The sequence below is a fragment of the Coccomyxa subellipsoidea genome, assembly GCF_000258705.1.
Source record: "Coccomyxa subellipsoidea C-169, whole genome shotgun sequence".
Taxonomy (NCBI): domain Eukaryota; kingdom Viridiplantae; phylum Chlorophyta; class Trebouxiophyceae; family Coccomyxaceae; genus Coccomyxa; species Coccomyxa subellipsoidea.
The window spans coordinates 1,300,537-1,315,888 of NW_005178029.1; the positions used below are offsets into that span (position 1 = coordinate 1,300,537).

Sequence of the window (15,352 nt, forward strand, 5' to 3'; positions counted from 1 at the left end):
TCACATCAAACTCGGCCTGTCAGCAGTGAAAACAGTTCAGCTTTCAGAATAAAATTATGGGATGCACGGGCAATTACCTTCAAAATCATCATTGCAGGAAGAATGGTGATTATAAATGGAGGGCTCTGTTACCTGGGAATTTCCTCGGACCTGGAACAGAACCTACGAAAGCAAGCCACAACTGAGTGCCTGGAATTAAGATCTGCAGGAGGTCTTCCTGCGAGTCAAGGGATGCTTACCTGTCTGTAGCATTCGTAAAATGCGGCAACATGCTGCTCATGGAAGCCCGGGAAACACTTCCTGAAGCTCTGCAGGCATAGTGAAAGAAAGCTCAAAGACGCTGCATCACACTATATGAATTTGGCTTGAAAACCACCCTCTGTTGCATGCACACCTGCTCATCTGTCCTTACGAAGGCACTTCTCAAAGTAGCGTTAAAGCTGTCTCTTAGCAGCTGAAGACGATCGTTCTGCTGACTGGACTCCATGGTTGATACAATTGAGTGTTCCCGTGCAGACAATAGGACGACGTGCACTGCTCAAGTTTACAGGAAAATCTCTTCCGAAATCGAACGTTGATAAACACAAACAGAAATATGGACTGTCCTCGCAAGATTTCTTGGACCAAAAGTTGTCGTCAGTTTAAATTCATTGGTTGATTAAACAACGCCGTCGTTCCGGTACAGCTGCATGCTTTCCAAGATTAAGTCTTTTAATGGAATGCAGATGCACTCATTTGACGATGCCTGACACAAAACTGATGAGAATTTTCCATTCTTTAAGGTCGATTTCTTGCAAAAGGACAGGTTTCTCAATTATCTCTCCGTCAATCGGAAGGTTTCCTAGCATCAAGCCAGCTTGTTCAACTAGGATCGTCAAAGCATCGATGTCCACAGGACCTGAGAATTATACTGTCAATATTTCTGCTAGCACACCGGAAATTCTCGACCAAGCACAGCGGAGTGTCGAAAGGGTCAGTGTCCACTATCATTAGAGCCGATCAATGGCTTTCATGCTTTGCATTGCAATCATCATCTTCCAAAGTAGAAAATGTGTGGTGCAGGGCCCTCTTTTAGCATCTAGAGGTATTGAGACTGCAAGTGAAGTGATCGTGAATCTCCTTTCGACCCACGACCATCCAACCACGCTCTTTCGTCCCCAGTGCTTCTTTCAACACTTGGACACCAGATCGCAAGGATCAGTCTTGCTGACTTCAACGGCCCTGCCGTCCACTCAGACGCTGTTACAGGACAATCCTGGGCATTTCCTCAATGGCACGGTCTGTGTTGCTGACCGCCAAATCAAAGGAAGAGGTGCGCTCATTACACAGGAGCTGAGAGCAGACAGCTGTCAATTGCTTGTTGAAGGCGATTTGAGGGATACGCTATGAAGTGCGTTGTATCGATCACAGGTCGCGGCCAGAACACATGGGTGTCGCCAGAGGGCTGCCTGATGTTTTCTACCAGTGCTCACTTGAACATCCAAGGTGAATTGCGCTCGTTCTCTGCGGCTTGCATTGTCGCCATTAGGGGCCCATCCTGCACTATGCGGCGATCAGAACACGTCTGAGACACACGCTCCGCACTGTGCAGGTCAGAACCTGCCCTTTGTACAATATGTTGTCTCCCTTGCCCTTGTGCAAGCCGTGCAGGAACAAGCAAAGCACCGCTTGAAGGTCCGTCTTCCATCCCATGCATCCTGCATTAAACTGCAATGGGTGCTAAAATGGAGGACGTAAATGTTGACAAGGAAGTTGTGATATTGAAGCGTGGGCTTCTGCACAGGGTAACGAGGTGGATGTGCGCATCAAGTGGCCCAATGATATATATGGGCACCAGCTCAAGATTGCAGGCATCTTGTGCCAGTCAGCATACCGCAATCAGCAGTTTCAGGTGGTCATTGGCATTGGCTTGAACCTCAGCAACAGAGAGCCCACAACCTGCGTGGATGCTCTCATCGAGGAAAAACACCGCGAGTTGGGTCTGGAGGGATCGCCCCAGCCAGTGCAGCCAGAGGTGAGTTCCAAGGAAGTGCTGCAGTGTCCAGGCTGTGAGCAACCTGCCCATTCTTATGGAAGGTGCAATTCATTGTGATTCCTCTGGCTCTGGCAGGTGCTGCTTTGTGGGATCCTCAGTCGGCTGGAGCAGCTTCTAGAAGTTCTGCTGAGCAGCGGCTTTGAGCCGCTGCAGCAAGCATACCTTGACGCATGGCTGCACACAGGGCAGAAGGTCGGGCCTCCTGTTGCTTCATGACATGCCTCTCACCTTGTACACTGGCAACCATGTCCATATCTGACTTATCTACTGGTGCTTGAAGGTCGTTCTTGAAGAGCAGCAGGGAGGCACCCTGCATCAGGTCCCCCTGGTGATTCTGGGCCTGACCCCCAATGGCTACTTGAGGGCACAGAACGAGAGTGGGGAGCAATACGAGTTGCATCCTGATGGCAACAGGTGACCTTCAAAGGCTCAAAGATCAATTTTTATGGCTGAACATCCTATGATACCAATAGGAGGGTGCCCAGCGATGCTCACGGGTGGCTTGCTTTGGGCCTATCTCGAACTTTGTCAATAATCTCATCATGTCCAAACTGCTTCATTATACTGTGGTTTGGGGTGTGCAGCCTCGACTTCTTCAAAGGACTTGTGAGGAAGAAAGCCTGAGGTGAATATTGTGCCCATGCTGGCCAGCATTGGGAGAAAATGTCGTGAATCTCAGTGTAAATTTAAGGTCAAGGACAGATGCTTTGAGAGCATGCCGACAGGATCAAGTTATCCCATATCAAAGCGTCTGCCTTGGCTGACACAGATGTAATGGAGCTTGACAAACGTTTTACTGGCAACAAGAGCCATATCACTCTGCACGTGCACATTGCACTTTTGCATACGGTAGAAAATGTTCAGTGAATTTAGCCCGTCACTATCTGTGCTGGTAGAAAGCTACATGGCTCACTGCAACGTCATCAGATTCACAAGAGATGACACATCTCTGCATCAAGGGTGCACTGTGGGTTGTGCACGCATCTGGAAAGAAATAGCCCCATGTGACTCGTCAACGCTCGGCTGATAAGATGTTCTGGCGATGATGCGTTTACAGCAACTGTTGTCACCGCCTCGCAAATGCTAAAGTTATGGCCACGCCGGCAAGCCCGACAAGTGCAGATGCCAGGCCAATGCCGACAAGACCCTCCTTCACAATCTGTTCCTCCACTGCTGCCTTCAGTGTCTGCGCCTGCCTGAAACTTGGGGAGACCTTCAGCAGCTCTTCCAGCTGCCTCCTTGCCTCCAGCATCTTCCCCAGCTTGTAGTATGCCACCGATTCAAGGTAAACCAAGTCCCTCTGCTCCTGCTCATCCAGGCTCTTTGACTGCAACAGCTCTTCTGCAAGGTCAAGACCCCTCCGCACGTCGCTGTCCTTGCTGGAGTGCACCAATGTCCAGACCAGCCTGTAAGCAAAGTCAGCCTCGGATCGTTAAATGCACATACAGGGAGTGAGGGACAAAGGCTATTGCCTGCTCTTCCAAGAACACAATCTGCTGCAGCAGAATACTATATCTATATATATATATATATATATATATATATATATATATACACTAAGAACAATGAGCACCCGCCAAACATTCTTAATATACCTGAAGCAAGCGTGAGGACCTTCTGCTGTGGAGCTTAGCCTCTCGTATTCTGCGCGACAACTAGCTATCATTTCATCGTCCGTGACTGGCAGTTCCGCAGCCATCTTGATGATGCCTCGGTAATCCAAAGTTTCACTCGGAAGATTCAAGTCATCTCTTCAGCAAGGTGGAATGATGATGTTTAAGAAGGCAGAGAAATGTCTCACCGCGTGGACACCTTCCAAATTATGGGAAGCTTCACTCGGCAGGCTATAACAGAAAGTGCCCTGCGCTGGCACGTCTGGCACTGTAATTGATTAAGCTTTTCCTTTCTCCCTTCCCTCCATATGAAATTCTGGCATGGTGTGCAAATTACGATAGTGCCACTGGCGGCCAGCTCGGCAGCCTGCAGGGCTGCATGCATATATATAACACAATGCGGCGGCCACGCGGCGGACAGTCACTGTGACACTGTCGGCAGCGCTGAGCTCAGCCTGCAACCGCACCAGCAGGTGATGTTGACGAGCACTGCAGTCGTGCATGCAGGTGCAAGCATGCTGGCCACTGCATGATGTAAAGCATTATTTTACAGTGGCACAACTTGTTTGATTAAATCTGCAGCATGCTTGCGCAACATGCACTCTACCGCACTGCACATGATATCAACATCTCCATTTTTACCCAGCGACACTAATGAATGATCAGCCTACCGCGCAATGTTGGCATTGCACAGCGGCACTTTGGCTAGGGGCATCTCCATATATGAAGCATCGCTAATAAATTTCAGTGCTGGCCATCTGCAGTGCTGAATGGTGCCCCAATGCATCAATTTGTAGGTGCCAGAACATTTGCCTGGCATTTGAAGTACCTCTTGACCATGCTAGGGTCAAGAGTGACAAAGTCTGAACATATGGCAACGTCTAAGTGGTGCAAATCGGGCGCAGAGATTTTTATTGGGTTTCCAGGGGGTACTGCAAAGAGATATTCACAAGTACTTGCTGAGATGCTTCAACACATCTCCCACAAGATATAGGGATCCTGTAACAAGCACCTGCAGCACACAACGCGCGTCAGTCATGCAAGAGAATGCAGAATTCTTCTTGCTTGAGATATTTTCTTTCCAGATGAGCTCTGCGACTGCATACAAATTTACAGGAGGATCACAATTGACAAGAAATAATCGGAAGATGACCTGCACGCGGACGTTTGGCCTCTCGCGCACACATGTCCTAAGCCAGTCGAGCGCCGAGGAGATGGACGGCGCCACGACTGATCTCTGCGCGCCATGCGCCCCAAACGCTGCCAAGCTTGGAAAATGGCGCACCGCCTCCTGCAAGCCCACACCACAGTTAACCAGGTGCAGGCCTGCAGCTCTGCGGGAAGGTCCTTTCACAGCAGATAAGCGCTAGCTCTACTCTGGCAGAACAGCATGTGCATCAGGCCTGCAGCTCTGCGTAGAGGTCTGTGCACAGAAACTAAGCCCATAACTCTGGCAGAACAGGATCTGCACCAGGCGCCAGAATGGTGGGGGCGCGCCTGCGGCCGAGGCGGCAGGGCATTCTCGACTTCCCAGGCACGCTGGATGCTCTGCTGCCAGGAGAGATCGAGGGCGCCAGAGCGGGGACCCAGCGAGGAGTACGAGGAGTCGGCCGGCACAAACAGCGCCTGGTGCATGGGCACCCCCCGCTCCCGCAGCACCTCTGTAAGCGGGCGCAGCAGCCGCTGCGGCTCACGCTCCTGCTCAGCCACACCAAGCAGTCATTCGACAAATTCACAGTCAGTCAATGGCTTGGACACTGCCATGGCAAGCTGGTAAGGCCAGTGTTTCTAGACACAGAGGGCCCCAGATTTGCACATGTTGCCTTCATGTCTCGAGTTTATTACTGACTAGATTGCCAGTCGTGACAATGAAGTGCAAGTATGGACAGGGAGGCCGTCCCAGCGCACCTGCAGGCAGTTGAACAGGAGGACCCGCTGTGTCTCGACTGCCGCGCCGTTGCTGCCGGCGGCCGGGCCCTGTCCAGGGGTGCCGACGGCGTCCGCGAACCATGTGGCGCAGGTGGCCATGCTCTCCTCTGTGTGCGCGCCATCCAGGTAGAACGATAGCCGTGACGGCGACTTGGCAGCCCCAACAGCCCCATTGCTGAGGTCACCCACGTCTTCATTCGGCACTTCCACCAGCTGCAGAAATACAGTTTAAAAGTGAGCGTCGCCTAGCGTTAGGAGTCCCTGCAGCTAGTCCCCGACACGCCCTCAGCCATATCAGGACTGTGGCTACTGCAGACTCCAGGCAGATGTTGCACTTCTATAGGGAATGTTGATATGGCCAGGGATGTACGTCAAGGAGTGCACCTGAGCTCTGCCGGGCCAGTGGCAGGCGCGCAGGCCCTCACGGTACTCGGCCGGCAGCTGCCGGCCGGCTACCAGCGCCGCGCGCCGCTCAGCCGCCTCGGCCTGCGCTGCGGCGTCGGCTGCGCCACTGGTGCCCAGCTGCCGGGCCCTCTGCGCCTCCCAGGCAGCCGCCAGGCTGATTGCCAGGGCTGCGTTGCTGCGCTGGTGCTGCCCTGCCAGGCCCAGCTCTAGCACTGCTCCGCCCTCGTACTCCTCCAGGCTTGGAACCACCGTCAGGGGGGCGCCCACGCTCTTGGCCTTGGCCTGCAGAGCAACCCCATCGCTCTGTGAGTAATGCATTGAGAAAGGAGCGGCCGTGCTCAAATTGGTGGGTAGTAAATTCTTTGCAATGGGCAACTCACAAGCTATCCTCCCTAATACCTGGTGCAACCTGTCTGTACAACAACGGAGGTACAACGATAAACTGGATCAATACACTAGACTCTCAATTTTTAGGATTATAGGTGGCAGTAATAGTCCTGCCTCTGCAGCAGAAGAGCATGCTGGAGCTTGCTTTGCTCACCTCGATGACCGCCATGGCGTCAGCGGGCTGCGGGACGGTGAACGCGGGGCAGCCGGGCTTGAGGATGCCGGCCTTCTCCCCCGCGATCTCCGGCAACGTGTGGCCCAGCACGGCCATATGGTCGTAGCCCAGCGGTGTTATGCCGCACGCGAAGGGCGCCCGTATCACGTTTGTGGCGTCCAGGCGGCCGCCCAAGCCCACCTCCAAAATTGCTACATCCACTTCCTCCGCCAGGAACGTCTGCAGGCCTGCATGCCAGATGTGGGCACTTAAGGGCATGGTCAAGACCACGAATTTGTTCTTTTTGCCATTCGAGCTCCCATCCGACTTCCATTGCTACTGCATTGGACTTCATTGCAAGATCACTCCATTGCAAGGTCAATGCAGAAGAAGATAGTGACAGCATACTAAGGAGGTCAGACAGTGGAGATTGGGATGATGCCTGGATGATACCTAGGAGTGTGAGGAAGCGGAAGTAGGCGGCCTTGCCCACCATCTCATCGGCCTGGTCCTCCAGCCGCTTGTAGCACTTCCAGAACTCCCGGAGGAACACCTCCCGGCTCACTGGCTGCCTGTTCAAAGGTGATACCAGCAGTGAGACTGCAGTGAATGTTTGCTCCAGAACGTGCACGGCAAGAAAAAGTTAAGATATATGTGCTCACCCATTCAATTGAATGCGCTCCCGAACGTCCCACAGATGTGGTGAGGTGAACAGGCCTGTCTTGTAACCGCAGGATCGAAGGATGCTGTCCACCATGGCACAGGTGGAGCCCTGCATGCACAGGAGTCGTTGATGCCTCAAGGCGCTGATCAGCAAGGAACGTCACATTCAGAATCGTGGATGACAGGTGATTCAAGTTCGGTTACCTTGCCCTTTGTTCCTGCCACGTGCACGACGTTCAAGTCGCTCAGCCTCTTGTCCAAGTCCAGTCGCTGTACAGAGCCCAAACTATTAGGATATAGTACGTTTATGAGGAATTAGTTGCACCATAGGACTACCAGCAGCAAACTATGACTCTGCTTACCTCGAGATACACTTGCATATAGTCGAAGGCATCTTTCCAGGTCTTACCATCCCCTCTTGCTTTGCCAGATATCAGAGTCCCTAGCGCATTCATCGCGTCTTGAAACTCCTGATCGCTGTCAGGCGTCGCCATGAGACCTGACACCTTAGTGAAGCAACTGACTTTGAAAGCACCTCTGGCCTGGTGGCGGCAGGGATAAGGAAATGTTATGTGTGATCGCAATAGCAACTTTGAAGTGGACGCGTTTCCTATATGATTGGCCACAAGTCGACGGAAGACACTGCCTGGGATGCCCAGACAGTACATCAAGCACCGCGCAGGGTCATACGGCAATGGTTGAATTACACTCCACAGAGTCAGATGCGTCGATAGCTTGAGGCTTAAAGCCTAAATTCTTGACGATTGCAGCTTCTGGGCCCAGGAAAGGTGCAGATTGACGCACATGCGTGCATGTAGAGGTCACGTGCCTAAAAGTTGCATTTGTGATCTCCTTTCCAATGAGATCTTATGTGAATTTCGAAGTTATTCCCTTAGAAAAACTCAAGAAGAAGTGATTAACGACCCTGCTTTGCTGAAGCCTGTCAGGAGGTGGACAGGTGAAGTCGCCGATGCACATATGCAGACAGCTTTTCGGCGCCAGATTGCCCCTCGTTGACGGCCGCAGGTTGTCAAATCCCATCAAATATTGTGATGTGGTCATCGGGCAACGTGTCAGAAGGCGTGCATCAGATAGTGAAGAGGGAAGCACCAGCCTCAATCCAGCAGAAGCTCTGACTCAGACCCTTTCTGGTATGGCAGCGCAATACAATTCCGATGCAGATCTGACAAGCGAAACATGTCTCCCTAGGTTGACGAGGATGGATATCTGTTTGGCAGCATTTTGGGCAACCCTGCAGGAGAGCCTTATCTGCTCCTTCTCATTATGCGCAGGCATCAGCAGTAGCAGCGGGAGGGTTGCCCAGACACGCAATTTTGTACTAGGCCCCTCAGACAACTCTGAAGAAGCCTGGCGAGCCTTGGATGAGAAGGTGTGTGACGCCCCTGCGATAGCCTGTCACTCGCTGTCCTTTGGGCACCGAAAGGACCTGGCTGCTCTGCACTGTACAATCACCATCTTGTGGTACATAAGTGGTTCGTTTCTACAGGTCAACACTTACCCAGGACAGCGAACCTTCAAGGCCATTGGCGTGGGAGGTGGAGCTTTTGTGGACTCTATGCTTTCTGCTGTCGAGCGTGTGATCGGCAGCCCTATTCACGAGGAGAGCGTCAATTCGCGGCCTTCTGCTAAAGGCTCCTACATATCTGTCACAATTGGCCCTGTGACTGTACAAAATAGAGACCAGGTGCTGCAAACCACAATGCACCAATCACAACCTGCTGCTACCTCCTGCAATGCGTCCCTGCCAGGCTTGATCACTCTCCAAGCATGAGAGCTTTGAATTGCTTCCATTATTTGTCTGACTCTCTGTTGGACCTGCCCAGGTTGTACAAATATATGCAGCCATGCGAGAGGATGAGCGCCTGAAGTGGTACATGTGAGGGTGTCTCTGGGTGGAATTCCTCCGGCTCACAGACTTCAGCGAGCATTTCAACTTTGATGGACAGGATTGGTGCTACTTCTGGCACTAGCCCGTATTGAGCAGCAGCTGCAGCGCTCTTGAGGACTGGTATTACATTGTTGCACATTCTGGGCCTGCAAGGTCTGCTGCTGTGAGTATTGTTTATGAGACATTCAAAACAAGCATGTTATACTTCCATCATCATGATGGTTTATCAACCAAGAACTGCAACTTGAAGTGGCGCCTACATGGGACGCAAACAAAAAGCTTTCCTCTGCTGAACTATGCATCATGAAGATGAGGTAATATATTTTGCAAACTTTAAAGGTTCCAACAGTTCCAATATTTTGTAGCGCGCTCTGGAGCCCTAGAGAAGACCAGATGCAATCGGTGATGATCACAGTGTGATCCATAGCCATATCTGTGCTATAGCTAGCATGCTGTCACATGGCAGTGTGGGCCTGCAATGCAGCCATGTTGTACCCTCCCACCGACCATTTACTGCTGCTCAACCCCTATACCCGCAATTTTCAAGTACGGTCTGCCTCCAAAATTGTGGTCAAGCGCTTTTGCACCTCCTCTGCATGGTTTTGTAGGTCCTCCTCAGCTGTAAGTCAACATGAAATGTTATTAGCACAAAGTGCATGGCTCGATGCGAACAGATGCACATGCCAGCAAGGCAGTGATACGTACATTTGAAGCTTTGCAGAGTGGCTGGTGATATATGAAGCCCCTGCTCCCTTGTGACCCGCTCAACCCGAAGGATATCAGACTGACACCTGCACTCGTTGCCAAATTATGAAGAGAAACACAAGGAAATAAATACTGTTCATTGACAAGTATCTCATAATCCTCAATGATACGCAAGCAAGCAGATCAGCCTCCATCATCAGGAGGCCAGGGTGCAATCAAAGCAGCAAAGAGCGTACAAGGAGCACGATGACACGCTTGAAGCGCAACTCAGGCAATAGGTATGGAGGCAAGGCCAAACACGCCCGTATACAGCCACAGGATAGTCACAGAGGATACAAAAGTGTACTCGGCCTTCTTGAGTTTTGAGGCTTGCCCCAGATACCCCTGGCACTGCCATGGAGGCGTGTGGGCACAATTGATTTTTCAATTCATAACTTTCATGTGGCTTGATCTTCTTCAATTCCTTTCGATCCCTCGGGGATCGATTTGAGAAATGTCATGACGTCACTGGTGTCAACATCATAAACTTTCTTGCCTAGGTGGAAGAGAAAGGAAAGGCACAAAAGCCGAAGGAACAACGCGAGATCAGAAGTAAACCCACTTGAATCAGAAAACGATATCTTGGACCTCGATGTCCTGCACCACCCTTGTGAATGGATGAGGATGTGACAATCTACAGGAGGCCATACCATGACCTTGGCAATTGACAGACAGAATGAGGATCACTTATGCAACATTTTCAACGTTGCAGACCTACGTGGGGTGCAGGTAAGCAGCCCCGAGACAAATGTTTAGGTGGTCCAACGTTAAGACTAGCTTTACTATGTTTCGTGCAAGGCTTCCCTTCGTGCAATCTTGCTCATGCTCTCCGTTCAGTACGCTATGAAAATGGGGCAGGACGTTCTCAACTGCATCCTGCTCTCAGAGAGTGTATACAGAGCCCATGAAAGAGGGGCCGAGGCCGTGGTGGAGGCCTTCAACCTGTTCCAGAGATCTTTCACACCCGGCTTGATCACTGTCACGGGCATACAGTGCAGCCTCCCTCATGTTCAGCACAGGTCAGCCTCTGCAGCTCAGTGTGTGTCACTGCTACGTGCATGCAATTGGTGCAAGCATATGGGCCCCACTCTTTACCGATATGTGAGTGTTTGCATTCTATGTGCAGATATGTGGTTGGGACCTCAGATGAGGCAATGTATGTGGCCTTCATGGGGACAAAGGCCATGCGCGATATCATTTCAGATGTCAACTATGTCCAAACTGCCCTCTGGCCTGGACTCCTTGGAAAAGTCCCGGTGAGGGCCCCATTGATCATATGCTTATACCTATGAAGGCTTTAGCAAGGGCTGAGTGTGACTGACACAACGTCGCTGCTTGCACAGGATGTGCCGACTGCGCATCAAGGGTTTCTAGCTCGCTCTGAGAGCGTGCTAGTGGAGCTCCTGTATGCTCATGCCTCCCACCAGGGCAAACGGCTCGTCCTTTGTGGTGAGGAGCTCATTCTCTTGTGCTGTTGCTTCAGTGTCAATTTGCAGTCCAGCATGCTCTTCTTCAAAGGCTGAAGTCTCTATGTGCGCAGGCCATTCACTGGGCGGTGCAGTGGCGCAGCTCTGTGCCCTTCGGCTGCTTCGCGATCTACCCCCACACGTGGCAGAGCATGGCAGCGTCAAATGCATCTCTTTTGCGGCGCCCCCACTAGGGAACTCCGCTCTGGCCAACACAGTGTCATACAAGGGATGGAGCAGCTTGTTCTATAACCTGGCGCTGCCAGGTGTGTTGACTTGACACACTCTTGTCGGTGCCTATGATACAAAAGGATAAGATGTTCTTGCAGGGTAATGGGGCGGGTGTGGCACTGAATACCCCCTGTTGCATATTGCAGAGGATGTGGTGCCGCGCTTGATGGCCATGCAGAACAGTGCCAGCCTGCCAGCAGCCGCTGCAAAGGCCATGCTCACAGAGCCTTCTGAGGATAAAAATGTACCAGAGAGTCAGGGTCTGCCAGAGCAGGGAGAGCCTGCAGGACCCCACCATGGCCCCAACTTGGAGGAAGAGGATCAGGATTTAGGAATGGCACTTGAGCGTGCGCATGCACTGGATGACCAGCATGCCGTGGAGCGCCCCACGGAGGCAGAAGTCATTCAGGCATCAGGTGACAGGCAGGGTCAGAACAGCTCTGAGCGGCCACCCGGGTCGCCAGCGCAGGCATGGAGGTCAAGGCTCAGAAACAGCCTGGACAGGTTGAGAGCCTTCACAGCAGACTTGGCCGCTAGCAACCCCTCGACCAGCCAGCCTCTGCATGCATCCGCAACCGCACCTGCATCACATGCTACGCAGCAGCCTGCTGTGCTCGTCAGGTGGGCCTCTTTGTGTTCCTGTTGGACTCCCATGCACTGCAATAGAAGACGGAAAACCTGACAGGAAGAAGATAAAAATTGTGATCTGGAATGCTGAGTGCATGTTGATTGCGCAGGAACGAGCCTGCTGGGCCATTGGGGCGCGCAGGTGACTTTGCGAGCACAGCCGCTCGCTACCTGCCCATCTACATGCACATTGGGACCCAGCACCACCTGCACGCACCCCCTGGCGAGCCACCCCTCCGACTGACATCGGTGCAGAACTCGGCAGAAGACGCAGAGACTCTGGCGGCCCTGACAGATCCAGATACCGAGTCCGGCGCCGCACCCGGCCCTCAGCAAGCAGCGTCACTGACGGGCTCGCCTGAGCGGCAGCGCACATTCAGAGACAGGGGCTATCTGGGCCTGTCTGTTCCAACATACAGGAGCTACATGAGCGTGCTCACCTATCACCGCATGTTTGCCGTCCGGCGGCGCGCCGCCGCGCTGTGCGCAGCAGCCCTCGGACGGGTCCAGCTCAACGGAAATGCGCGGCCGGCGGAGCTGTGCGATAACATTGCGCCGTGCTTGGACGTGGCAGTGGCCTGCGCCAGGGTGCCTCCCTCGCGACCGCAGTTTTCCGCCCCTGGACTTGGCGTTACTGGAGGCCAGCAGAGCAGCAGGTTTGTGTCACCACTCTGCAAGTACACTCTCTTCACTGGAGTAAGGGGGTTGAGTTTTAGGCCTGGTGCCAGCAAGCTCATGTGCCATGTTGTGGGTGCAGGTGGCCAAACATGCAGTGGGCCAGCACATTGAGTGCTCTGACAGGCTTGATCCAGCCGGCCAGGCAGACCTTACCTGCCAGTGCTCAGCAGCCCGGATTCAGTGGCAATAAACTGGTGCAATCTTGGTGGCCTTGGCAGTGGAATGGGGGAGAGGCTGCGCAATCTAGCATAGGGCCGCTATCGAAGACCGGATCTGCGTCTGGACACCCAGAAGAAGGCACCGACCATCAGATGAAACCAGCCAGCAGCACATCTCATACTCCGCTAGCAGCGTTCTCACTTCCTCGCTGGCTTTGGAGGCCTTGGGAGACTGGAGGCGGCCACGGCGACAAAGCAGACCTCGCAGCGGTGCGCAGAGACCTCTCTGATCAGCATCCTTTCTGCTGAACGTCGCCTGCTGCTCACCAATGACCACATTACTTTCTAAAAAAGGATAACGTCCCCCTAGATTGACTTGGATGGCTTATACTTGGCATATGCTACTCGCTCAGGTGGAGGCCGGGCCAGAGCTCCCAGCAGCGCAGCCTCGCTCGCGGCAGTGGTTGAGCTGGGCCGGAGCGGGAGCACGAGGCAGCGCAGAGCCGCCTGCGCCGAGTGCACGGATGTCGCTGAGGATCATTGTGCGCGGCAGGGGCCTCGCCAACTGCACCAAAGCGCGAGTGCTGGCAGCCGGCGGCGCCTGGTGCCCTGCGCGCATCGTCAGCTCGCCTGCACTCCCCCCGCTGCATGCTGGCTCCGCTCTTGACACATCCCCGGCAGCCGGCTGGGGGGAAAACACGGTGGAGGGCACGCAAAGCGCAGGCACCGGCCTGTGGAGCATGGGCAGGCGCTTTGGGATGCTGGTCAGGGAGAGGATCACAGGCCGGCAGGCAGAGCAGCAGGCTGCTGCAGAGGACAGTCACTGCGCAGAGGAGCTGGTGCTGGAGACAGTGCTGCCTCCTGCAATCGCTGGCAGCGTGGAGAGGGGCTTGCTGGCGCAGCATGAGCGGCAAGGGGGCCTGCTGGAAGTGCAACTCAGGTCAGACTTCTTCGTGCGGCGGTTTGGCGTCTCGCTCCAGCCGTGCACGGCATGGGTCCTGTCAGACTCGGCGAGGGGAGCGGAGATGCTGATGGGGGCCCTCTGCGCGGCCCCGGCCCTGTCGGCCAGATGCGAGGCGCCGCCCTTCAGCGCAGCCCTTGCAGGGGGCGTGAGGTTTGTCAGCCTCTGGCCGGACACGCCCAGGGCCGCAGCTTTCCCTGTTATGTCCGGCCTTGTGGCGCGCCGCCTGCAAGCCACCGCGGAGCAGCAGAAAGCGCCCCCAGCATTGGGCGAGCAGCTCGAGCCTTCTGAGGAGGTCCACTCCAGCAAGCCGCGTGCCCTGGAAGCATGGCAGCGAGGACCGGACCCGGATGAGCAGCACGCTCCACGGAGTGACTATGGCCATCCCAGTGCCACGCTGACCAGCAGGATCGGCAGGCCGGCAGCGCGCGCCTTTTCATGGGCAGCGGACGCGACCGCGTCCGTGATTGGTCATCAGGCGAGCTCCAAGCTTGCCACGTGGACAGTGCGGGCAAGGGAGGGCGCAGGCAGCGTGAGGGCAGGGTTTGGGACCCAGCTGAGGCTGCTGCAGCACGGCCGTGTGTGGCGCGCCCTCAAGACGCAGCCCACGCCCCAACTGCTGATTCTCTGTCTCAGAGGCTCTCCCACTGGAGGCAGCAGACGGCAGGCTGGGCGCATCTTTGGGCAATTCAGCAGCGGCCTCAGAGCCCATGCTGCAGTCTCAGGGAGTGGTCATGCAGATGATTGGGAGGCCGCTATGGGGTCCATTGCAAAGGATGCAGAGTCCGTGAGGATGCTGCTGGAGTCTGCGCGAGCTGCACGCATCCCTCTGCTCGTCGTTGTCATGCCCGGCAGCCAGGACTCATGGGAGAGGATGTCACCGCTACCCTTGGAGCTTGAGGCAGCCTCTGGTGGGACCCTGGTGCTGCATGACTGCACCAACCAGCTGGGCAGTAATGAGTCGTGGGAGCTGAAGATGGCTGTGTACCGTGCACTGTCTGGCTCCGTCCAGTCTCCGCACATCAGATCAAAACTTTGAGGTATTTGTTTAGGCATGCCGTACAAAATGTGATAATTGTACTTATATGCACGTAAAACAACTTTGTAGAAGTAAGGTTTTACAATATCAATTGTACATGTTGCATCTACTGTAGGATCTTTATCTTACAGAGGCACATCACTGTTGAATCTAGTTTGCCTGAAATTTTGGCTGATCTTGTTTCTTATTGAGTGCTGATTATTAAATTCTGTATGGAGTTCCCCATGGGCGATGGAGCCAACCGCAGAGCCAAAGCTCAATATAAAGCATGAGCTGCTGCAGACTAATATTAGTGCCCATACTCCCTGCCCGGTGCAATGCACAGTAATCTTAATAGAGTACTATGTCGATAT

General features: G+C 53.8%; 3 protein-coding genes across 3 annotated transcripts; 2 read left to right on the top strand and 1 right to left on the bottom strand.

Annotated features, from left to right (window-relative positions):
* Nucleotides 1-1,011: 1,011 nt before the first annotated feature.
* On the top strand, nt 1,012-2,659 carry COCSUDRAFT_18259 (class II aaRS and biotin synthetase; the record flags this gene model as incomplete). Its single annotated transcript, XM_005645373.1, has 7 exons — nt 1,012-1,312; nt 1,411-1,485; nt 1,592-1,674; nt 1,784-2,002; nt 2,111-2,227; nt 2,316-2,449; nt 2,620-2,659. The coding sequence occupies 7 exons, from the start codon at nt 1,012-1,014 to the stop codon at nt 2,657-2,659; spliced, it is 969 nt and encodes a 322-aa protein (XP_005645430.1).
* A 1,935-nt stretch (nt 2,660-4,594) lies between these two features.
* Nucleotides 4,595-7,680, bottom strand: COCSUDRAFT_43769 (putative folylpolyglutamate synthetase; the record flags this gene model as incomplete). The annotated part of the gene is made up of 10 exons (XM_005645374.1): nt 4,595-4,660; nt 4,802-4,939; nt 5,176-5,346; nt 5,557-5,790; nt 5,962-6,264; nt 6,524-6,771; nt 6,977-7,095; nt 7,186-7,295; nt 7,391-7,456; nt 7,549-7,680. 10 exons carry the CDS (start codon nt 7,678-7,680, stop codon nt 4,595-4,597), a joined length of 1,587 nt encoding a protein of 528 aa, XP_005645431.1.
* Nucleotides 7,681-10,845: 3,165 nt separating this feature from the next.
* COCSUDRAFT_57436 (hypothetical protein) lies at nt 10,846-14,999 on the top strand (the record flags this gene model as incomplete). Its single annotated transcript, XM_005645375.1, has 6 exons — nt 10,846-10,858; nt 11,380-11,571; nt 11,683-12,157; nt 12,274-12,859; nt 13,060-13,269; nt 13,413-14,999. 6 exons carry the CDS (start codon nt 10,846-10,848, stop codon nt 14,997-14,999), a joined length of 3,063 nt encoding a protein of 1,020 aa, XP_005645432.1.
* Between the last annotated feature and the right edge of the window lie 353 nt (nt 15,000-15,352).